Source organism: Patagioenas fasciata, chromosome 5, assembly GCF_037038585.1.
Source record: "Patagioenas fasciata isolate bPatFas1 chromosome 5, bPatFas1.hap1, whole genome shotgun sequence".
NCBI classification, from domain to species: domain Eukaryota; kingdom Metazoa; phylum Chordata; class Aves; order Columbiformes; family Columbidae; genus Patagioenas; species Patagioenas fasciata.
The window spans coordinates 63932163-63958135 of record NC_092524.1 but is presented as its reverse complement, the minus strand read 5'-3'; the positions used below and the strand labels follow the sequence as shown (position 1 = coordinate 63958135).

The following is a 25973-nucleotide window of genomic DNA, read 5'->3' as shown; positions in this document are numbered from 1 at the left end:
AGGTATTGTTACAAACACGTACTGGTTTAACTTTCTGCCTTCATCCTTCATATATCAAAGAAAAAAATCAGCACCACTGTACTGGATTCCTAGGCAGAGCTTTCCAGCACCTTCCAGAAGTCCCAGTAAAAGTTTAGTCACTTCCAGCTATTTTACCTGCTATTTGGGTATTCAGTATTTTTTAATCTAGATCTGCAGTAGTGAGTGTTGGCATCCATTGTACTCACAGGTACTTGATGTAGCTAGAAATTATGAATTTCTGTATTAAAACCACCCAGAAAAGTGAATTCTGGGTCTGTATCTATGCTTCAGCTTTAGTCTCATGTATTTCCCAGTATTAATAATACCAAGCACGCCTCCTGGGACATCATTGTCCTTTGGTGAGCCACTGTGTATTGTGGGCTCCCTGGACCTTCTTTTTTGTCCACTTTTATTAACTTCCTCAAATGATCACTGTAAATTAGCAGTGAGAACTCTCAGTATTTCTCACTGCCGGTGCTGAGGTCCTGGAGCAACAGGCTGCCCAAGTACCACCTTCGTGGCATTTTAGCAGCACCAAATCTTTATCCAGAACATGAGAGAATAAGACTGGAATTGATAAATTGAAAACATAGTCCCATAAAAATATCGGTGCCAAGATGTCAGCAGGAGTATATAGAATAGTATTTTCTGTCATTCAGTTTCCAGGAAAGTAGATATACTTTCAAAATAGAGATTCCAAAGGATCTAAAGGCACGAGGATGCGAGAGTTGAAGAAATGCATGTGAAGTTTGAGTAGGACAGAAGCCTAGAGCGGGAAGCTGAGGCCAAGCAGTCGCAGGCAGAACTGAAGTCACCTCCACTCCCATCCCAACCTGGGCCAGTTCACAAACTGGTGTAGAAACAGGAAACAAAACAAGAAGTTACCACAATTCAAGGCCAGGCTGGACAGGGCTCTGAGCAACCTGATCTGGGCATGTCATGTCATCCTGTTCCTGCTCATGGCAGGGGTTGGACTGGATGAGCTTTGAAGGTCCCTTCCAACCCGAATTACTCTGTGATCCTCACAATTCTGATAAGGACCCAAGGAACAGAGCTCTGTGCCATCACCTAACAGACAGCTGGAAGTTCACAGACTGAATTGTTGCTTTAGATGCCTTCTCCACATTCACTTTAGCTGTCCTTTTTTCCCATGGCACATGAAATCTCCAAATCTGCAGGTTCCTGCCAGGCAGAGGCAGCAGCCCTGGCTTGCCTGGTGGCTCTCGAACACCCAGCCCCTTTGAGCAAACACCTTCTGCCTCTCTTGCACGCTTCGCTGCCAAATTGTTCATCTCACAGACAAACAGGAACTGGCTTTCATGCTTGAAGGGTGTTTACGTCTTGCATAATTTATTTAAGGTCTTATCCTGCTTCCATCAAGCTCAAGAACAAGCCATTACACTTATTTCCAAGGTAGAGGGTCCGACTCCTTAGTCAAGGAGTTTCCCTGGACAGAGGGCTGGCAGGGGCCAACCTCACTTCTCCTCCCCATGTTTCCACCACCTGCTTGGTGTAATAAGAAGCGCAGAGGACAGGAGAGCTCACGGGGTGAAGGGACAGGGCTCATCCCCCTCCTGAAAAGCAGACATCAAGGCACAACTCTCTATTACCTGCCCAAAAAAAAGACGAAGAAGCCAAATAAGACCATTTTGAAGGGACGGCGAGACATCATTCCAAATTAACAACAGCACGTGCAAACGAGCTTTACGGGGTGGGACACAAGTGTTGGTTCTTTCAGGAGCATAAAAGCTCTGCTGAAAAACTGGCGCTGCCATTAAGTGCATCCTCACCGACCCCGTCAGGCTGGGGCCGGGCTCCATCCCAGACGGGGGTGTCCTGCCACAAAGCACGAGGTGCAGCTACGTAAGTGTGTAGGTACCACCTCCCAACACATTTAAAAGCCCATTTCCAAGTCAGCACTTCACATGACAATGTATATTGCTTCATATCAGGGTATGACCCCCAGGGCTACATAAGATCCTGGCCAAGAGAAAGCTGTCATTCAAAACCAGTATAAAACTTACACTTCATGTCTTTACAGTGTTTTGCTGTATCAGTGCGTTTGGTAATTAAGATGTTAATGTAGAGGTATGCAGTTATGTCCATTTCTATACATCGGACACATGCCATATATGATTTGGCCACAAAATGGCTTATGACTGACTACTGGCAAACTAAATTCCACCTAGAAATAAATTCACAGCTTTAGTTAGATTTGTCAAATAATTTTGCACGCAATCCCAAAGTGTGGGTAAAATCCTACACTTACTGAAATAATTGGTAAAATTACCCACCGACTACAGGATGTAATCCTGATCCACCTCTTACTTCAACAAAATGAAATACTAAACCAGCAATTCAGGAAGACGCAGCAAGGTTGTATGCACGGGGAACACACCTTCAACATGACGACTAAGTGTGCAAGTGTTGGATTTTACTTACAGAAGAAAGGAAAAAGAATCAAAGATGAAATTTAGGAATGTGTCGAACGCATGTTTATTTTCATATGTTCAGAGCCTTACATCTGGGTAGGAACAACCCCAGGTTCCAGTATAAGTTGGGGAATGACCTATTAGAGAGCAGCGTAGCAGAAAGGGACCTGGGGGTCCTGGAGGACAGCAGGATGGCCCTTGTGGCCAGGAAGGCCCATGGCATCCTGGGGTGTATTAGAAGGGGGGTGGTCAGTAGGTCCAGAGAGGTTCTCCTTCCCCTCTACTCTGCCCTGGTGAGGCTGCATCTGGAATATTGTGTCCAGTTCTGGGCCCCTCAGCTCCAGAAGGACAGGGAACTGCTGGAGAGAGTCCAGTGCAGGGCAACAAAGATGATGAAGGGAGTGGAGCATCTCCCTTATGAAGAAAGGCTGAGGGAGCTGGGTCTCTTTAGTTTGGGGGAGAGGAGACTGAGGGGTGACCTTATTAATGTTTACAGATATATAAAGGGTGAGTGTCAGGAGGATGGAGCCAGGCTCTTCTCATTGACAACCAATGACAGGACAAGGGGTAATGGGTACAAACTGGAACACAAGAGGTTCCACTTAAATTTGAGAAGAAATTTCTTCTCAGTGAGGGTGCCAGAGCCTGGCCCAGGCTGCCCAGGGAGGTTGTGGAGTCTCCTTCTCTGCAGACATTCAAACCCGCCTGGACACCTTCCTGTGGAACCTCAGCTGGGTGTTCCTGCTCCGGCAGGGGGATTGGACTGGATGAGCTTTTGAGGTCCCTTCCAATCCCTGATATCCTGTGATTCTGTGTGCTCAGAAATATTGTACGACAGGCTTACTATCTTCTCTGAATAAGGACGGACACTGTTGTCTCCACTTAGGTAGCCTATCTGGATTTTTGCTTTTCATTTACTGAAAAAAAATTTTATACTGTTCCCAGAATTAAAGCTTCCCTTGGGGTTAAACAATTCACACAGTGACAATATCTGAACGCCTGCTACTTGCACATCATTTCAATTACTTCAGTTTGATAAAGGCCAAATATGTTTCTTAGCAATGCTGAAGTGAACTTACAGACATCAAAACTAATCTATGAGATTAAATACAGTCCCACAAGTTAACCTGCCTAATTTCAAGTCTGTTATTATTTATATGATTACATACGTACTCTGCCCATGCTCTGTGGTCTACGAAATAGTGTTTGCAGTTTACAAAAGTAAGTGATGCTAATCACTCGTTAACATGTGGTTTCCATCTCTGTTTATGTGATGGATATTAACTTGACATTAATTCAACACAAAAGAAAAAAAATCAGGTATTTTCAGAGGTAACATGAGAGTGAGTCCCCTGACAGCTACTACACATTTTTACAATTTTAAGATACATATATATACTTTTCCCCTCCCATTGCTGTTGAAATTATGTATGTAAAAGAGAAAAAACAACTTTTCAGGGAAATGCATGGCTTTAGCTGTGATGGTTATCCATTTGTTATGTATCAAGCTAATTCAGAAACAAGATAAGAGATACAGATTGCAAGACTTCAAATTCTTTAGTACCAGAACTCCCACCTCTGCTGCTTTAATTCAGAGACAGTTGGCAGAACGCACCACAATCCCGCTCAGACACTTGCAAGCGAGCGGAGGCAACAGAAACCTCCCTCACTGTCTGTTTCTGTAGGCAGCACATAAACTCTCTTCAAGAAATCCAGCACCAGACAGGCCCGCTGACCTTACTGCAGGGAAAGAGTGGATAAACACCCAAAAATCATGTTACACATCACACTTGCAAGGCAACAGCCCTCAGAATAATCCTTTAGTTCCTCACCCACAACTACTGGCACTGAAACAAGCCAAGCCCGTAAGGGGACTGTGGTGAATTCAGAGGGGACTGAAGCTTTTGGGCCACTCAGTTATGAAACCATGAATTCCACAGAAATCAGCAATAGTGACCTGCGGGAATAAATCTTGAAAGGGTATATGATCCAGGTGCCTCATAGCCCTGATACTCACTGCCCCAGTGGTCTTAAAAGAGTACAAAGTAATTTGAGAAGCAACAAATAAGGATGTTGGGCATAACTTGATTTTGACACAAGTAATTAAAAAAAAAAAGTTGAGAGAAATGTGATTTTTAAATTGAAGCTGCACTTTTAAATAACCAGCAGTAAAAGCGAGTGAGTCATCTTAATTGTCACCCACAGGCAGACCCAAAACAACTACAGATGCGTAGTTGTGGCTGAAGGACTTTGACAGTTTGTAAAACACATCATGTGGAAACTCGATACTTCTGGTTGAATGGGATTTGTTTCTAGAGATGATTAAGACATCTTCAGCACAGCTGTAACTGTACATTAGAGATATCTGCTGTACTTCAGAAACCATTCCTGAACTCCAGTGTAATCCTCTAAACTTGACATTCAAACCTTGAAGGAACTACCTGCGAAAAAATAAGACCAACCCCTCTTAATTCCTTTGCCAACTGTTTTATAACATGGCAATTCTTAAATACTTTTGTGCTGTTTTCAGTTGTATCCACATATGTCAACTGCGGCTTAATTACCAAGCCCCGTGTGACGGTGACAGGCCTGGGAAGGCCGGAGGTAATCGTGTGTGCAGAGCCAGATGCGCAGATCATCGTCTGCCAGCGGAGCAGAAGCAGCACAAAGGCCCAACCGCTTTGGAAGCGCAGGGCAATTTTTGCAGCACTTAATAGGTATTTGATGAAGCACGGACACAAACCTGTCCTAGCGAGACGTCTAAGCTTAGAACCTCTCCGCAGAGAGACACATTTCTTAAAAGGACGCACGCTGACCTTTAAAAGGTCTTGTTAAAATCTCCGCGTGTTGGATTGTTACTCCACAACCACCGTCTCAGAAGGTGGGGCTCATTTTTAGCTTTAAACATTCTCACTTAGAATGTGATATGAGTTTATTTCAAATGCAGGATTTGGGATTTTAAGTATCACTGGTGTAATTAGACCTATTAATTTCTTTAACCCATCAAAGATCTCCCTGGTCTTCCAGATGCACTTACCCAGAGAGAATGAATTTGCTTGCAAAATTCTTGGATATTTCCACAAAGGAAATATGCCCTACATAATGCCAGTTTAACAGTTCTCATACACTCAAAACTTAGCTGCTTGGAATCATGTGTTCCTGTTTGGTTGAATACATTTGTATCTTTGCTGCAAAAACTGTGGCTCTATCAGCTGCTTCTTTAGGAGCTTGTTATAAACCAGTGATATGACAGTGCAAACCAGGACTCACGTTCAGCTTCATCAAGAAGTAATTCCTTCAGGCATTAAGATGTGACATAAAATCTTTTAATATACTGAGCGATTTCCTTAAGCTCTCTGTAAAGAAAGCAAAATACAGCATGAAATACAAAACCTTTTAAAACATGCCAGGGAATTTCAGTGGAAAGGTAACAAATTAGGCAAGCCACAGGCCTATATTACGCATTGAAAATGTTGGTTGAGACATTAAGCAACCACAGAAATGTTTTTATATAATGTGATTTAAGATCTATTGTTCAAGAACTTGAGAGCAAACATTTACTTTTTTCTGATTAATATCAGCAACTTGAAAAAATTAATTTAAAAAGGCATTCATCTGATGACTGCAATACATTCCCAGGTAGAATTCAAGCAGCGCGGCTTTCTCCTCCGAACAGAGCACAGCCACATATTGCCAGAGAGATTAAACTCCAGGAAAACTCTACACAGCAGAGATTCCCACTTTCAGATTCAGAATGTTACTTTTTCCTGCTTTTGAGGGAGCTGTTGTGAACTCTTACTCTCTTCTGCACAGAAGACGCAATCTTCAGAGATGTTTTCTTTGCGAGGGACCTTTCCACAGCTCCGGGTTTCCATAGCAACAGCTGAGCATCCTCTCCACCCGTCACCAGAGACTCATCTGCCGCGTTCCAGCAGAAGGAGCGAACGGTGGCAGAGTGTCCCCCACAAAGGGAACCCACCAGGCTCAGCCCATCGGTGCTGCAGCCCAGGAGGTGAATGTTTCCTGTGGATGTTCCCCCAAGAAGAAAGAGTTTGTCTGCCTTTTCGTGGTACAAGCCACCTACCAGGTAATTTAAGGTGTCGTTTTCAATGCAGACCGCATCTCTGACATCCAGAACGTGCGAAAGTGTTATTGATTCTTCAGTATCTAACTGAGCAATGTCCCACCAACAAAATCCCTCATCGTGTGTCACGCAGTAAACCTCTTTATAATCTTTCCCAGACCAGCCAATAAAACTTACTGATGAATCTGAGTTGCACGTTGATATCAAAGCATCATCTTCGTTATCCTTGTTAATGTCAAACACATTAACCAACCCATCCGTTGATCCAGAAGCCACTGAATTTGGTTTGACAGGATGAAAGCAAATTTTAGTGACATCATCATTGTGACTTTCCGAATAGACTCCCAAGGGTTCTCTAGTTGTGCTGGCACAGTTTGTAATGCCTCTTGCATCCCAAAACACCAGAAATGCGTCCTTCTCAACTTTTTCTGTTCCAGCACAAATTATGAGGTCATTGCAGCTGATATCAAAACTGATGAAAACGTTGGAAGGATACCCACTAAATACCTGCGCGGCTTGCTGAGTTGCTAAACGAATATCCCAACATCTCACCGTACCGTCGCTGCATGCTGAAAACAGCACGTTGTCACACGCGTGTGCAAATCTGACTCCATTAAGCACCCCAGGATGGCTACTGTACTCCCGCAGGAAGTTTAATGTTTCCCTGTTGTATACTCTAATTGACTTATTGGAACATGAAACTGCCACAAGGCGACTGCTTTCAGACTGAGTAGGGTTGGAAACGTCGACATCCAGTACGTAAGCAGGTTCCTCACTCAGCGCAGAACGTTTCGCTATGCGCAGGCTAGCGAGCTGCTCCTCTATCTTCTCCACCGCGGTCATCTCAGCCGCTGCTCCTGATGTTGTCACAAACCTGCAAGAAATAAAATCCAAGGTGAGTTTTAATTACAGCATTCTGAAATAATATTAGCTTTAAAAACTTGTGTGAAAAATGTCTTGCACGGGAGATGACACACAAAGTCAAAATTCAATTATCCTGATGTCCTGCCCACTGCAACTTCATTTACAGCTACAGAGAACTGGAAAGGGCTCCCTGAGTTAAGGAGTTCAGTCTTGTGTGACTCTAAATGCTACATGATATAATCCCCTTAAAAGATTAAATAGCCTGTTTGTGAATCCTGTGAAAGTCACGTAGCTAAATTTGCTTTATTATTTTTGTAAAGTAAATAGTAAAGTGATGTTCACCACGAGTGGAAAGAAAATGAAGTCATCACCACTACCCGAAGAGGAATACTTTTTGTTTTAAAAGGTTGCCAGCAGGCACAGCCCACAAATAGTTCCATCAGTACAACTGCAGGAGATCTGTCAGGTGAACTTTTCTGCTGGGGATGTGCAAAGGGCAGGCAGAGAACAAGACCAAAATTATGGAGAACTACAGCCTGAAATGGCCAGATGAGGTAAATGCTGCAAGTATTTAGGTGCCCAATGACACAGATAAACACCTGTCAGCACACCATGGACCACCAAAAGAGGCTACATGACATCAGTGGAATTCAATGGAATTAAGCACCTTTGCCTTTTCATCAATTCTCCTAAAAACCTAAATGGTTTTCGAGTCTCCTATAAAACCACATAACGCTGGCTCTTAGTGCAACCGATCAAAATCTTCCCTTCAGAAGCAATTCTTCCCTGGCACTGCTGAACCCTCCTAGAAACTTGTACAATTGCAGTGATGTACACAAGTTCAGATTTTACCAAGCAAAAACAACACTAAAAAATAGTCTCTCAATCCTCTCATACGTCGATTGTCTTCTAAAAAATGTCAAGTCCAGAAAAAAAATAGAGAGGAGACAGTTCTCCTTTCTATAACACAAAGGAAAATTCGATTGTGTAATTGCAGTAAAGCCTTTCATCAATTTAGAGTCAGACAAAGTACTGAAGCATTTCAGTGAGATATTTGCCATCATAAACAACACATCATTTTAGTGAGTTCACAAACTACAACCGTTTTTAAAAGAAAGATGTAGGTGGGGTACGTTAGGTAAACATAATAACCATCCACATGAATGACTTCTGTTTAAATTACAGGTTCAATCAGAGTACTCTTCTGTGTTTAAAACAAAACAAAACACAAACAAACACAGACCCCCAAACAATAAAAACAAACAAATATTGAGGGGTTTAGGGGGTCAACACGCCAGTGACTTCTCAATGGTACAGGCATTGCAGGTAACGCAAACAAGAGTAAAACAGTACTCAAAAATCTCCTTATTTCCTTAAGGACTAGGCCAGCACTCAATCCTAGTTATCTGTCCTGGTTTTGTTAAAAAACAAGTTTCTCTTTTAGTGAATTTGTCTTCGTATTAGCTGCATTTTCCTTGAGAACCAGATACATGTTTTGGTAAACATAGCAACGGAATGTGAAGTTCTTGATAAGCACGATGGACATCTCACGAGAGGGGCAACAAGAAACAGGTGACCAAGAAACTGACCAACTGTGTATAACATTCCATTCACGTGAATACTTCATATAAAAGTGGGAGATCACGAGGATCTCGTCCCTTTCCCTTTTTTCCTCTTCTTCTTTCCCTTTTCCTTATGGCCGACATTAGAAGAGGACCTTGCTAGTTGTCCCTGCGAACTGAGGCCTAGTGAGAGACTGAATCCGGCTCCGGTTGGCTGAACAGTCCAGTCCAGGACTTTGGGTACCAGCTTTGCAGTTGCTGAGACTTTCAAGATTGGTTTTGTATATTTTCTATTATTTTCTCTATTCTTATTAGTAGCATTAGTAAAACATTTTTAATTTTCCAACTCTCTTCTCTCTGTCCTTCTTTCCCTCCCGATCGCCTGTCCTGAGTGGGAAGGGGGAGAGGAGGCTAACAATACATCTGCCAGGGTTTTATTGTCACCGTGCAATCTAAACCCTCGACATTATCACATGCATGGAAGGACCACTTTGAAAAAAATGCACACAAAAATTGGGCAGCCCCAGAATGCAAGAAAATATTCTTATGCCTGTCTAGCTATCCTATCATATTTTTTTCTGGTAATTCTTCAGGTTGGATTTTTAGGGATGGAACGAGCAAGTTTCCAAGTATTACTTGGTTTAGGGTAATTATTTTAACGGTCTATGAGAGACCAGCAACAAAGGAAAAGCCACTAGGACAAAACCGCATTCAGCTTCTTTTTCTTTCTTCTTGGTGGTGTGTGTAGTTTCAGGGTTTTGTTTTCCCTCCTCTTATTTGGTACAGACAAATATTCGCGATGCCATGTGACAAACAAGAAAATTATTTAAACAAAACTTCAGCAGGCCACTCAAAATGCTTAATTCCCAAGTCACAAATAATCTCACTAAGCTATTTGCCTCCTGACAGTGAGGGCCCCAGGTTAATCTTCTACATCAAAGCAACGTTTCAGAGCACATCTACAAGTAATTTTTGCCATAAAATGCAGACATCCTGTGGAAACTCCTTTTCCCTCCAAAGAGAAGAAGTTCAACATGTTTTCTGGCATTAGCCTGTGTACAACCCAACCCACAGAGCTGCTCCTGACTTACTTTTCTGGGTATATCCTCAAAGGGAACCAGCTTTTACGAGAACTATTACATAAAGCGGACTGTTCTCAAACGCTGCTTGCTACTCTGCTCAAACACAAAACTATTCAACACCCATGCAAATTATTAATTTAAGAAAAAAAACACCATTATTAATAACTTCTACTTAATCCAATTTACTGAACTACCACCATTTCAGAATCACATGCTTACAGGTGGAGAAAGTTTTCATAAACCTGCTACCCTGTAGTGCTATGGTTACCAAAAAAAACTGGGTTCTCTGTAAACTTCTTGTAAGAAAAATGTAGTTTTCCAGACTGACCTGAATTTCAGGCTCTAAATATTCAGACTTTTTATACTCAAAAGGCCAAGTAAACTCAAACAGACATGTTCCTGACAAATGTCATCCATTTGGGAAGCGAGCTGCAGTTGTTTAAATATTACTGACTTTGATAGAGAATATTATTCAATGAGCAGTTTCTACAACACTCATGTCAGAGCTTTTACTGCTGGGGAGGGGAGAGCGAGGAGACTCTACAAGTACCCAGAAGTTGTAAAAAGCCAGAGTCTGCAAAAGCATGTTCATTCACATTTAATAATATTTTCTGGGAAATAAAATTAGCTCTTGAGCTTTCACCCCTGAATGACACAGGTACAGCTATTCTGAAATACCAAAAAAATGCCGTTCATTTTTCCAGACAGATGTGCAATTTATATCATCAGGAAGTTGGAGGGTACAGTTTTCAATTCTATTTCCACTGCAACAACTAAGAAGCCTTAACACAGCATCTGACTGCAGCCAGTGTTTGCTAAAAACTCAGTAAAATGTCTGCCCTAGTAAGAAAGTCTTCAGACTATTATGAAATTGCGATTGAAGGTTATATAAACAATTCATGTTCAAACTTCAGGGTGTAGCTGCCAGCCCTTCCTTTTCAGAAGGGGAAGTCACTGTTGTATTTTGATGGGAAAGTTTAAATGGCAGGAATAGGATCTGTGTTAAATTTATGAGACAAATAGGAAACAATGGTCTTCCAAACACAATGGAAGATAACTAAGCATTGGACTGCAGCCACCTACAAAGCACATGGAGCTCTGCACCGCAGAACTGAAGCACTTTTAGCTTAACTTCGACAAGACAGGTATCTGCTTGGTTATGGTCACCCAGAATCCTTTGGCAAAGTAACTATCTTTGAAACCTGACAGTCTGGATATGGCACAACAGCCGGCTGCGATGACCAGTGAGGAAAACTGCTCCTGCTGATGTGACAAACCATCTGACACAAAGACTTTGAAGGGGACAGACAATTTGCTCTTGAGCTGTCTCATTCTCAGGAGAAATGGCAGAGATAGCACTGGCCAAAAAAAATCTTTCCCCAAGGCACCTCCTTTGCTCAGAACATGAGGTAGTTAATTAAATTCAGGTTCTCCACTTATCCCAGCTCACAGCAGCCCATCCTCAGTGACCAGCTGTATGTTGCAGCTGCATCTCTCATCTGCATTCACATTTGCACCTTGAAACAAGGTAAAGCCACCTCTACAAACTAAGCCTGAAACTTCTGTGTTATGGTATCTAGTCCTCTGGAACTACCTTCAGAAATGAACTTTGCAGTTACAAGAACGCCCTGCACAACTCCTTCACATCACAGCTACCAGAAACAATAAGCTGCTTGAAGGACACTCAAAACTCATTACATCTTGAGAACTCAGAATTAATATAGTTCTCTGAAATAACCTAAAATATTTTGATCTGCAGGGCATCCCACAGGGCTCCTTTTACAAAACAAAACAAGCTTGATTTTTAGAGCAGAAGGCACGAAGCAGAAGGGATGCCAAAGAGGCAGGACCAGATTTTCAGATGCCTCCCTAATGGGGCGTGGAAACAACCATACAGCAAGACTAGAAGCAAACAGCCAGAGGTGCCCAAGCACCTTTCCAATGGCAGAGAAATGAAAGGTAAGCACCTATCAGCACAAACTAAACATTTACTATTCATAGAAGAGTTTGGGTTGGAAGGGACCTTCAAAGCTCATCCAGTCCAACCTGTGCCATGAGCAGGGACATCTTCACCAGCTCAGGTTGCTCAGAGCCCCATTGAGCCTGGCCTGGGATGTCTCCAGGGATGGTTCATCCACCACCTCTCTGGGCAACCTGGGCCAGTGTTTCACCAGCCTCAACGTAAAAAATTTCTTCCTCATGTCCAGCCTGAATCTCCCCTCTTTTAATTTAAAACGATCACCCCTTGTCCTATCACAACAGGCCCTGCTATAAAGTGCATCCCCGTCTTTCTTATCGGCCCCTTTTAAGCGTTGAAAGGCCACAATAAGGTCTCCCTGGAGCCTTCTCTTCCCCAGGCTGAACAACCCCAATCTCTCAGCCCCTCCTCCCAGCAGAGCTGTTCCAACCCTCTCACCATTTTTGTGGCCTCCTCTGGACCTTCAAGTACAAGCCTCAGCATATTCTGCTGGGCTCTTTGTTCACTGTTCTAAACATCGCAGTCTCAACTCCCGACGACAGGCTCACAAGTCCTCTTTAATCCAGCAAGTCATAAGTTATTTTCTTTCTCCTTTCAGTTGTATACACAAGATGCTGCCAAATGGCACAGTTCTCTTTTCCAAAAGGGAATGTTAGCTCAACAACATACAGAAACATAAAATTACCTCTGAAAAATATAGTGGAAAACATGGGATAAATGGAACTTTGCCTCAAAGATTTAATCAGTAACGTAAGAGTAACTTACAAGCAGGAGGGTAGAAACACGTAATAAAAATGAAAACAACCTGTAGTTTTGGCCATCATCTCCACAGAGGTCAAATACCAAAAATAGCAAGGGGCTTGAACAGCAGTAGATGAATCTTGTGCTGTTCTTTCCTACTATAAACAATGCAAACTGACCCTCCCTTTATTTTCACCATTATTAAAAGTTCAAGAACAAACTACGAACAAACCTGGAGCTCTGGGCAGTGGAAAGCAGTTCATGCATGCAACATGACATGTGGTTTGCATTTTAAAACAAACAAAAAAAGCGAAGCACGAGGTTGGTTGAGGAGAACGCATTAGTACGCTGCACTTCACTGATGCGAAATGTCTTTGGAGACCTCTCCTCACTGGCACCGCTTCACAGCAGAAGACAGATCAGCCAAATGATCTAAGCACTGAGGGGAAGCACAAAACACCCATCAGGCAGAATTTCTGAAGTATACAAACTCCTCTAGTCCATTTGGTTATTTTACCAAAGCAGAGAAATAAGGTGTTTTTCCAGCATTCCCACAAAGCCATTTTAAGGCAGAGAAAAAAGCGTTTTACTCTACCATACAAGAGGGGAATAAGATGCACGAGAGGCCACGGTGAAGCGCAGAGACAAGATGTAAACTGCCAAGAGAATTATTTCATCCTTTCAAATCAGCTACATCTAGTTTCCACACGTAAAGTGCAGCAAGAAAAAACATCATGTAATTCTGCATTTGCAGTACAGAGAAAAAATATTATATCAAGAGAGTAGAAAGGAGGAAAAAGGTAAAATACTGGCACGAGTGTCTATGGGATGAGCAAAAAAAATAAGTCTACCAAACCTCCATGAAATCAATTCCATCCTGCCCTCCCACCAGGACAGGCCTCGGGGGTACAACCAAGCAATGGAGAGAAGAGCTGTAGGTGGGACAGAGAGCCAGGGAAATGGCCTTAAACAATGGTAGAGGAAAATAATACAGTCAAAACGAGGAGAAAACAAAGGGAAAAAGTCCCAGGTGCTGGGTGCTTTGGTGTTCAATAATTTAAAAAAAGGGAAACCACAACTTTTGTGTACTCATCTTTTGGGAGTATAAGCAGGTGCTCATGTCAATACAGAAAGAAAACCTCTTTCTGAATATTATATCAGATATCCATAGAGACAGAACATAAAACCAATTTTTGTATTTGAGCACATGTAGCTTTAAATGCATAAATCACAAAAAAAAAAAAAAAACACCACACATATTGAATATTTTCATCAAAAGAAAACCCTTAAAAATAGTTTTTTGGTGCAAGATTTTGCATTCTAACTAGAAAGACCTATTCTGATTTTGCATCCGACACTGGAAAATATGGCAGAGGGAGGTCAAAACCACCAAAATCACACTCTGATGTGGAAAAAAAAAAAAAAAAACCACAAAAAAATTTAAAATAACCAAAATCACACTCTGACATGAAAAACTGGATCCAGAACTTACTTGTGAGGGGCAGGTTTTCCTAGCAGTGACCTCACCAGGTAGGAGGAGGTTGTTGCATGCAGGTATTGAGGTGGTCAGCCAATAAAGGAGACAGCAAAGTAATAAGAGGATAAGAGATGCTCTGTTTTACCCTCATGGCTATTCTCAGATCAGGCTGATAGAAACTGCAGCAGAAACAATCTTATTTTATAAAGGCAGATCTGAAAGATTCCCAGGCAAAGATTAAATTACCGAAGATACTGTAATGGGGACATTTATTTTCTAAATTCTATAAATTCTTCTTTATTTTGGAAATAAATACTGTATTTTAAAACCCCCTGCAAAAGGTATGCCTAAATTACACACTCACGGCCTCTGAACAGGTAAACAACAAACTGCACCCTCAGGTGGATTCTAGAGAGCAGGCAAGAGCTGCCAGGACATGGTTTATTGCTGGAGTTAGGTTGTGGTTGGAATTGATGATCTTGAGGGTCTCTTCCAACCAAAATGATTCTGTGATCTGTAACTGTTGCAGAGCTGGGCCTTGGCTTTGGCACTGGAGCAAGTCTGGGAGATGGGGGTCACAGATGAGGTTTGTACTTCCTGCTCCTCCCTTCTCCCGGGCCCAAAAAGTGCCAGACCTCAGCACACTAACAACACACAGGGTGAGGCATGCAGATCACCTTCTAAAGGAAGGGTGAGCACCGCCCAGGGGAGTCTCGGCCAGTTCTGTGACACTCACCCACTCTGTGACAAACACCTCCTCCTAGGAGGGGACCCAGGATATTGGTTAACACCCCCTCAAAGGACCGAAGGTGGACACTGCATGCACCCAACCGCTCCAGAAGGCTTCACTGTCCCAGTGCTATGCAAACATTCATGCTCACAACTCCAGCAGGTGCCAGACACCTCGCAGCTTCAGCACACAGCACCTTTGTGTCCCAGTGTCTGGCTGCCATATAACCGCAGCTATTCAGCCAACCTGCTGCAAGACTTGAAGAGAATCCAAGTCTCAGCCGTCTGCACTTGTGCTTATCTCATCAGACCACAGAAAAGTCATTTCCTTTCCCTTGTGAGCACCTCCCATCATAGACACCATATTGACATTACTTTTGTAACCACAAACATAAGAAAGAAGATAGAGAACTAATCAGCCTCTCAATTACGTACAGCCAGCAACTGCTGGAAATCAAACACACAGAGCACAACACTGTGTAGTATTAAGATTTTTCTCCATTCACATTTCCACATTATAATCATGAGCAGCTCTGAGAAGGTTCATATCTCTTGCTGAACTATTCCTCACACCCCTCCTGGCTAACAGCATTTTCTTTCGTTAAAAGGTCATACAGCTTGCTGTTTGACTTGGCGCTAGAGCTGTGCACCAAGATGGTCATCTCACAGGTAAGGAAGACAGAAATAAATCTATTCGTCTGAGGGGATTTGAACAAGACTCCGGCCTAGGAACACTTATGAGTCCTGGTTCTGGCAGAATGGCTTACTAAGTAATTCCCAGCAAGATGCAACATTCACTCTTTATTTTCTTAATCAGTGCAACAAAGACAATATTTGCCTAACTCATAATATTTGTGCACACAAACATTATTAAGCACAGTCATGAGCAGCCTTTTGAAAGAAAAAAAGCCTAGTTCTGAACATCTATAACACAAGATAAAAACGCAAAAGTTATAGTAGCGCTGCAACGCACCTGTGAGTTCCACCGTCAGAAAGTCCTCTGATGTCCTTTCAAGTCTGGGATTACAAGAAACGACTCCAAGAACGATGATTTTCAGGGCCATCTTAAGCTGAACAAAAGCACCACATGAATGGGCAACTCCAGTGTTCTACCCTAGAGAGAAAGGAAAAAATTACTTACGTAGCTGCAGGAATAATTTAGTGTCTGAAATAATACAATTAATTTCCTTCAATTTAGACATTGCCACTTGGTACCAACCTCCTCTAAGAAGATTCTTTCCAAATATTACTAAATTTTGGTGAAATCTCCCAAAAAATTTGTTTCTACACCACAGGAAGCCTGAGAAATTTCAGCCTAAATTTAGCAGCAACTGGAATAAAAGCATATAAAGAAACTTAGCTACAGCAGGAAAAATAGCTCCCACTACCACACGCTGGTGCCAAAATACCTATAATGAGATAAAATGTTCTATTTACCAGAATATTTTAGAAATTCTTTCACAACAGTAATTTAGCTTAAGTATACTTTGTTACCAGAGCTCATTCGTCAAAACACAAGACTATTATGTTTACAAGACTCTTTTCTTCCAAACTCAGGCTGAAATCAGCTACTATAGTTCTCATCTCCACTGGGGACGTTCCTGGTGAACAGATTAGAAGATATTCCCCTTCGTGTGCACTTGTGGCTCCAGGATTTTCCAAACACAACATTTGTGCGCTTGGCAATTTTTAACACTATGCAACCACCACTGCCTAAGCAACCCTGTGCAGTTCCAGATGTGCTGCACAAGCACAAACATCTGTCGAGCCTAAGCAGGGGAAGCAACTTCTCCTCATTTTCTTCCCCAGGAACATGGAGATCACTACGGTATCTTCACCAGTCACATCCTACAATAGCCTTTTTGATATTTAGATATTTTGATATTTAGCTCATCCAGAACATCACCAGGTTAATTTGTCAGACCCTCTCTAGTATCAAAGCAACAGGAGAAACAAGAGATCCTCATGTATCCCTGACAGTTCACAGACTATCCATTTCCAAAACATGCTCTTTGTGCACAGCCTGACAGCTGGAGGCTCTGCTGAATCATTATCATGCCCTAAGCTCAAGTTTCAATGCTTTGTAGCAGACAAAAGGAAAAAAATGTCATCTAAGTGACAACGGTAGGATAGAAGAGGCTAAAATAAAGCGGTTTAAAGCTATGTTGACTCTGTCCTGTTCAAGAGAATTTACCTTTCAATCTTCATAAAAGGTGCTGAAGCATCAAGGATGTGCACATTGTACCCATGCAAGGCACTCCCTTCAGCTCTTTGTTTTCAAGAGCCTTCAGACACTGTTTACACTTGAACCATCCTCAACACTCCAGCTTCATCCATGCCGTACACAGATTAAACAAACAAACCAACCAACCCCCAACATTTTTCACATTTTATAACATCCAAATGCACAGTGATTTCCACCATACTGCACTGGAAGTTCATGATCAATTTATTTTCCACTACAGAGTGATTTAGGACTCAGTCATAAGAAATCGAATGGTGAAAACGAGGGACAAAAGAGCAAGTATGTAGGTAATGATACTCTACCGCTTTCTGATCAAGACACCTACGGTATGCAGTACCACAGACGATCCCTGCTGACGAATCACAAGAACTATTACTATATGGTTTTGATAGCACCCATGAACCCCTAAGACCTGTGTGGGAAATGTATTTTTCTGAGATCCACAAAGACCTTTGCAACATCTGTGGCAGACAATGTTGCCCTTAAACAAGACGAGGATGAAAATCAAAGTTGAGAGCTTTAAGCATTTTAATAACCCTGCTCTCAAGCCATGTTTGTTCTCAATGCTTTAATCAATCCATATTTCGCAGGGTCATAGCAGGTTGCCAGTAGGGCCCTTTGCTGAAGCCAACCTCTTGATAACTAAACCATAATCAAGTGCAGAGGAGGATGGGTTAGATGATCCAGGGAATGGACTGTTTATTTTACAAGAAGTCGCTGGCATGCTTTGCCATGTATAGCTTGGCAAAGACAGCGACCAAGAGGGGATACGACTACTATCTACAAATACATCAAAGGAATAAATGCTGAGGAGGGAGGGGAGCTACTCAAGAACAATACTGGCACAACAGTTTGAGAGCATAAACTGACCATAAATAAAATCTAGAGCAGAAATTATAACATTTATATTTCAGAATAGTTTCCAGTTAGAACAGTGGAGGAAAAAACTTTGACTGTCTTCATCTACTTTTATAACCCCATCAGCCCAACACTGCCAACTGCACTCGCATGCAAAGAACACAAATAGGAAGGCAGACTGAAAAACAAGTAACTCCCTCATCTGGGGAGGAACAACTCCACGCACTAGTACAGGCTAGGGGCGGACATGCTGGAAAGCAGCTCTACAGAGAAGGACTTGGGAATCCTGTTGGACAACAGGTTGACCATGAGTCAACAATGAGCCCTTGTGGCTAAGAAGGCAAATGGTACCTGGGGTGCATTAAGAAGAGTGTGACCAGCAGGTCAAGGGAGGTTGTTCCTCCCCCTCTGCTCTGCCCTGGTGAGGCCACATCTGGAGTATCTGTGTCCAGTTCTTGGCTCCCCAGTTTAAGAAAGACAAGGAATTACTGGAGGGACTCCAGCAGTGGGCTATGAAGATGATGAGGGGCCTGGAGCACCTTTCTTATGAGGAGAGACTGAGACAGCTGGGTCTGTTCAGCCTGCAGAAGAGAAGCTGAGAGGGGATCTCACCAACATTTATGAATATCTCAAAGGTGAATGTCAAGAAGATGGGACCAGACTCCTTTCAGTGGTACCCAACAATAGGATGAGGGGTGATGGGCACAGACTGAAGCACAGGAGGTTCCATCTGAGTATGAGGAGAAACTTCTTTACTTTAGGGGTGCCAGAGCCTGGCCCAGGCTGCCCAGAGGGGCTGTGGAGTCTCCTTCTCTGGAGACGTTCAAACTCACCTGGACACATTCCTGTGCAATCTGCTCTGGTGAACCTGCTTTAGCAGGTGGGTTGGACTGGATGATCTCCAGAGGTCCCTTCCAACCCCAGCCACTCTGTGATTCTGTAACTACAAGATAAGCTGACTCATTATTTTTATCTAGAATATACCACATTGCCAGACAGACAACTGCAGGACACAGCACTTGCTTACTGCATAGTTTAAAAAGCAGTACTAAGGCTGTAGTAAGAGGGTATGAATGTGCACAGAGAGAACGTAACTTCTAGCTTAGGGTGGTTTCTTCTCTCCATGCCTCTGAAATTGTCAGGATAACAGCCTAAGGGCTTGAATGTGCCCCTCAAAGACTCACACCTTTGCAAAGGCTGGAAAACTCAATGCCTCCCTCTCAAGTTTGAATGTTCACCAGTCACTGCAAGGTGGAACCAAAGACTTTCTGTCCTGCAGTGACTGCATCCCTCTGTGCAACACAAATGTGACACCAGGGTAGCTGAGAGCACGTCGGTCAAGGAGACCCTGGGTGACAAGGGTGGCCCAGGGACAGCAGCTGTTATTCCATACTCAGCCCACTTGATGTCACCCGTGACCACCACTCCCAAGCAGAGCGATCGCTCAGAGGAGCTGCAGTCACAGACTGAGACCACTCCATTCCAAATGAGAGCACTTTTTTCCACATCTATATATTCCTCCACTAATTTTAATCAGTTACAATAAGTTGTCTCCTTAACAGAGTGGCATTCAAGGAAACAAAAACTGACAGTGCAGAACACAGTAAATAAGCCTAAAGCACCGTGAAGAACAGTATTAAGATACCAGCATTTATTTTTCCTTTTAAAAGCCTCAGATCCTCAAATCAGACTGTTAATCAAAAAATCTCAACAGTCACTTAGAACTGTCTACCACCAAAAACTGGAGAAGAAAAAACCACTCAAAATCAACAACACTGCAACTTTCTGATCTGTCGAAGAGTTTAACAATAAGTTACACACTCGTTTTTACATCTCATTTTTTCTGAATTCAGCTCAGAGCTTTTGATCTTTCAGACTTCATGACGCTGCAAGATGTGACTCTGGTATTTCTGTGCAATGCACACAGGGAACAACTGACTTTTGTGTTTGCTCTTCAAGCATTCAGCGAGTGTCAAGTCCAGAAACACCCACCACCACATTTTCTCAGGGAGGAGAGGGGAACAAACCCAATCCAACAACTAAGAAACCCTTCCTCTCTCAATCTGTTACACTCACGGATGGCTCTTAAGAACATTCCTGAAGCAGGAATGTTCAATACACATACATGGTAAATACTTACTTGAAACATTAAACCACTTGAATTCTTTTCTCCTTAACTATTTTTCCCCTTTTCAAAAGTGGGTCATGTACTTCCTTCAATATTTGACAGATATTGAGTAAACTAAAATCAACTTCACTCACCTCAAAAAAAATTCCTTCACAAACGGTATAAAAAAACTCTAATAAGTCAGGTTTGCTGGTAAAGAGCTGTATGTTTCTAAACAAGAACTCTTTTGCTTTCACAGCCATCTGCTTGTCCCTTCTGATTCCACAAGGGAACATTAACACTTAATTCCAGTTCTCTCAGCCATTCCCATAGTAACAAACATACACACCTGTTCCAGGTACTGCCAGCATTTAACTCTATCTAGCAAGCAGTTTGCCAATTTTAGTTAAATACTGTGTTGTCATTTACCACTTTAACTGCTTCCCAATTTTACAGTACTTCTACACCTTATTTTTAATTAGAAGTTGAGTAATAGTTTTGCCTAGAAATAACAGACATGGGAAAAAAGAAAGATCACAGTAGTTATAGTGAGCTGCAGAAAGGTGCAAGTGAAAAGCTATCAATTAAAAAATAATATAAATAAAATAGATTCTGCTGAAAAAAAATAATTGGCAGCAGTGGCTACAGATGTTAACAATATGCTCATTCATGCATCTAAAGGCAAAGTGAAATGGCAAGAAAAAAGTAATTGTACTTTAAAACTAACCTTTTTGAATCTGTTACTTTAATCCAGTATAAGAACTATGAGTGTTTCAACGCACCTGTTTTTCATAGACAAGATTCAGTTACTACATTAAACAAAGAATTTCCAGAACCCTTTAGTTTTGATTTTTCATTAAGTTTTCATTTAGCTGGAAAACCAGAGAATTAAAGAAAAATGGCAAGTGCCCTTATAAGCCCACAGGGAAGTCATATATAAAACAGTAAGTCTCAAAGAGCAAAAGAACGGGGACTACGAGGTTTTAAAATACTTTCATTCCTCTATCTGTTGTAACATTTAGTCTGGAACTAAACATTAAGATCACCTCGAAACAATTTTGACACTACAAATAGTGTAATAAAAAATAACAACAAAAATCTGAGAATGTTAACAGTCTGCAAGAAATGCCTCCTGATTAATATAAAAAGGGGAGATAAATATATGTATAAGTTTGTAAAGGGTATAAACAACAGTACAGCTGGTTTTCTTGCAAAGGAGATCAGACTAGATAATGCAATAGTCCTTCTGGACACCTGATAAAATGAAAGAGAATAAAAACATATCAGATTAAGGAGATTTTATGAAAAAATTAATGTGAACTTGTTAAAATGGACAGCGGTACAATATTTGCTTCTTATCACTACTTACAAACTATTTTGATTGTTGAAAACACTGAAATATCCTGTGGGGTCCAGAAACAGGCCAGAATACACATTATGTGCTGAAACCTTCAGAACAGCTGAATGAAACTTGTCGTGTAATTTGAGCATGATGTTTTCAGTGCTATAGGCTGCTATACTTTCTTTTTCCAGTGAGCTGCCCACCCCATCGCCTACTTGCTTCTCACTGAAATATTTTGTTGAAACTTGCATCAAAGTATCAGCTGAGGCAAAACCAGATCATAGAAACAATTCATCCAAACTACTGAAATTTAATCTGAAGGCAAGATTTCAGCATCAGCCGTCCTTCACTCCCATCTAAAGCTTTATCTACCAAAGCAACAATCTTCTATATACAATTTCACAATCCCTCCCATTTATTTTAGCAGCTAATACAACACAACCTGCTTGGTCACATCCATACACGAGTTAGGTCCACATCTGTTTAACTAACCAACCGTAAATTAAATGCTCTGAGCTCCTTTACAGACTGCATCAAATGTGTCCCATCTCTACACCAGCCCCACAAGTTAACAAAACATGAGGGGAAGAAAGAGGAAGGAAAAGGAGGTGGCAGGAGGAAAGAAGAGAGGACAATGCACCAGTATGGATTTATTTAGCACTTCTATTAAAGGAAGAGACAGTACAGAAACGTGAGAAGGGGAAGAGCTAAGGAAGAAGGGGATAGTGTGTCAAGCTAAAATCTGAAGAGGGCAAAAGCATGTTTGAAGTTGAACTTCCTAGCCCCAGGTGGCTATAGGCAACACGCTCTTTTCTTGCCTTTCTTACACCCTCCATTCCACCTGAACTACTCGCAAGCCACAAAACACACTCATGTCCAAAAAAAGGCCTTACCAAGTCTCCAATTCACAAGTCTTGAGACTTTTTTGACGTCTGGTGTAAAACCCACTAACAGGCTTGTCATGGCACAGAAGAAGCTGACTCACAAAGGTGTCTTTTCACTCACCAGATAAAACCAAACCCTAGAAATCTGCACAGGCAACTTTACATCAACACGGCTCATCGGCATGGTGGTGCCGATTTCCTTCTGCTTTGATTTTTTCCAGGAAAGCTCAGTAATCACATTATTTGTACAGTTACAGGAAAAGCGTGTCCAGGCTGCAGAATGCAGCTGGGAAATGCTGCCAGCACATAACGACAACAATCTGGTTTTACATGAGACCTCACACACAGTGGGATACAGACCAGACCCCACGGCTGCCTAGAAAAGGATCCTTGTCCTCAAGGCTGATGCAGTGAAAGAAAAATAAAAACCACCTTGTACTTAAGGCATTTAAAAAGACACCTCAACATCATCCATCATCCCATGTAGAGAAGAACTCTTACACAGCAAAAACAAAGAAAATTGTTTCCAAAAAGTCTGAGAACACACAAGAACCGACCAGGCCCCTTGTCACTGTCCATATAGGAGCCCTGGACCCACCTTCCCTACAGGGTTTTTCCCTGCATCCATAAAAAGACATTAGGAGGAAAACGCAAATAGATACATTAGCCTTTAACCCTAAACAAACAGAAATCAACATGTAAACTTCAGAGAAGCATTACCTAAATCAGCACCTAGAAAGCAATCCCTGGGATACACATCAACAGAAATCTTGTCAGTTACTCCGTTGACAATGACAGTTGGCTCAGAAGAACCGCTCAGCAAACACACTTCACCAAATCTGATAATTGTTCCTGTGCAAGGACAGGAGTTGGACTCGATGATCCTTGTGGGTCCCTTCCAACTCTGGACATTCTGTGATTCTATGAAATAAAAGGCATTAGCATAGCTTAGTTGTGAGAACAAAGTTTCTACAGAGCCAAAAAAAAAAACACAACAGTAAGAGAAGCCCTCGTGTTTCTGTGTTCTTCCAAATGTACAATGTATTTCTAGGGAAAATGAATTTGGAATTATACAATTATAAGCAATACACATCCTTAATATAGCACAGCATTAACAATTCCACTCCTCTAATCCATGAGGAAAAGTTCTCAAACACAGCACATTTTGAAATACATGGTTGTTACATAAAACATCATTTAAGGACGTGCGGTACTTTTAAGTATTTTTTTGTTCTTCAAAAACATTTTAAAAGTTTATTTTCACTTTTTCTCAATTGAAAGAAAAAAAGCAATCTAAAATAAAGAATTTATTTCTTCTCCTTCTGACTTCTCTAGATTTTCTGTTTCAGACTGTTAATATTTTTAAAAAAGATCCCCATCTTCACCAAACCTAGGCGAGGTCAGCTGGTTACCAGCGTAATTTCTTTAATAAACATATTTTATCTGCCAATACAGGTTCTAACTTTAACCCTGACAGCACATAAGCAGCCAGCCACAGCTCTAATCACATGTGCTTGCCCAAATGAGCAATATACTGATCCAACCAGAGGGTGCTGGACACTGGAACAGGCTCCCCAGGGAGGTGTCATGGCTCCAAGCCTCACAGTGTTCAAGAAGAGACTGGACAACACCCTCAGACACATGGTGTGAACTGTGGGGTTGTGCTGTGCAGGGACAGGAGTTGGACTCGATGATCCTTGTGGGTCCCTTCCAACTCAGGACATACTATGAATCCTCATTCCAGGCGCAACTCTAACTCACCATCAAAGCCAAGGAAGGGCGACCAGGCCAGTGTTAAACCCCCGCCAGCTCAGAGGCCTCTGAGGGAACAGCCCAGGCCTCCCTTAGTAATGGGGTCAACTCACTGTGTAAGCCGAGTTTTTATTCATGCTTCAGTAGTGCCACAGACAGCATCACTACCAGCAAAACAAGAGACACCGCAGTTCACACTAATGGTAAAAGACAAGGCAGTGGTGACAGAATTAAAGTTCAGGAGTCCCTTTTCTCCTCCCTACGGCACCGGGCACCACCCACCCCAATACACACCATACGGGGCAGCTCCAGGGTCAGGACAGCGGCACCGCCGGGCCAAACCACCCGCCGTGGGCCCCCCCCATCCTCCCCCAGCACCCCCTACCAAACCCACCGGACCCGCAGCCTCCACAGAGGAGAGGCCTCCCGCAAAAACGATCGCCCTCAGGGTCACCCCTCTCCCTGCCCTTACCCCGCTGCGGCCCCTCCAGGGCTCCGAACCGGCCCCTCAGAGCCGCCCCCTCCCGCCGGTGGCCGCCGCGTGCTCGTCGCCCCGCCCCAGCCATCCCATTGGCTGCCCCGGCCGCCTCGCCGGCAGCCATCTTCTCTCCCTGGCGGCGTGAGAAGGAAGCGACGCAGAGGAAGGGGATTGGTGCAGGCGGCGGAAGGGGGCGTGGCCGAGGAGCTCTATTGGCTGCCACGGGCGGCGCGTGCAAATCGGGGAGCCCCGCCCCCGTTGCCATGGTAGCGGGGCCTTCCCCGCCCGGCCACGCCGGCACCATTAACGGCCCTTAAAGGGGAAGGAGCGGGCGGCGCTGTGACAAAATTGCAATTTCTAGTACAAGGGTCGAATACGTACAGTTTACTAGAAGAAAGAAAAATAAGCAAATGTTATGTATGTTAAACTTTTTATTCAATATTGCCCAAAGTGTTGGAATTCAAACCTCCTGTTCTTAATTTACTGTTCTGAAGTTCGTTTGGCTGCAGTTGCAGTGTTTTGCATTAGTCTGTAATCCTAGATGGGTATTAATTCAGTGAGAAAAGTAATTTGTACCTTTATTTTTGTACCAGTTAAAATCAGATTTGTGCTCTTTTTCTGATAAATCCTGTAAATTGTGGTAAATAATTTTACCAGTATCACAGATAAATTATTTCAAGATGTATTTTTAAACACGGGAATGTTTTTGTCAGCTTAGTTCCCACTGCCATTTTTCAAGTTAAAATCTAAACATTTTAGCTGACTATATATTTTTCTAGGAAGATAAAAGGCCAGCTTTATCTAAACGGAATAATGTGGTCAAGTCATATGAACAATAACCACAGAACATTATAAAAACATAACTTGAACCTCAATTTAATGGTCTTAACTCTGACATCTAATGAAAGCAGAAAGTCAGTCAAAAGACACTTGAAAATACTGATAAATTCAGTTGCCTGCCACTCATAGTGTGCAAAATTTGAATTAATTTTACACGCTCCAGTAGTCCAGTATAATTACTGTCATTTTTATTACTGCAGTTATTTGCATGCCTACCAGCACAAGAATCTTTCTTTGAGTGAATACTCTTCTCTGGGATCACTCTGCAATACTGTGGCATGGTCACCTTGACTTGTATGTCACAGGTGTATTGATGATTCATGTACAGCTAAAAGTCTGCTCTCTAAATAGTTTATTAGGACCAGATATTAACGCAGCTCTTGGTATTTGTGAGGAGTCACAGGTGCACAGCTCACAGAAGCCCCTTAGCCAAGATGGTATCACAGGGGATGGACCAATTCATCAAATGTGCCAATTTTTGTTTATTTGTAATTGTT

The 25973-nt window shown here is 42.4% G+C and overlaps 1 protein-coding gene across 10 annotated transcripts; it reads right to left on the bottom strand.

Annotated features, from left to right (window-relative positions):
• Positions 1–5757: 5757 nt before the first annotated feature.
• WDR89 (WD repeat domain 89) lies at positions 5758–24757 on the bottom strand. 10 transcript variants are annotated; one of them, XM_071809737.1, is made up of 8 exons: positions 24631–24757; positions 24272–24355; positions 23127–23327; positions 18907–19016; positions 15944–16084; positions 14257–14420; positions 12997–13203; positions 5758–7411 (listed from the first exon to the last, which is right to left on the bottom strand). In XM_071809737.1, exons 7-8 carry the CDS (start codon positions 13041–13043, stop codon positions 6211–6213), a joined length of 1248 nt encoding a protein of 415 aa, XP_071665838.1. In that variant the 5' UTR covers positions 13044–13203; positions 14257–14420; positions 15944–16084; positions 18907–19016; positions 23127–23327; positions 24272–24355; positions 24631–24757; the 3' UTR covers positions 5758–6210. The 10 variants fall into 10 exon arrangements, with proteins under 10 accessions (XP_071665838.1, XP_071665831.1, XP_071665837.1 ...); XM_071809730.1 differs by having other exon boundaries at positions 23127–24355; XM_071809736.1 differs by lacking the exon at positions 24272–24355.
• Between the last annotated feature and the right edge of the window lie 1216 nt (positions 24758–25973).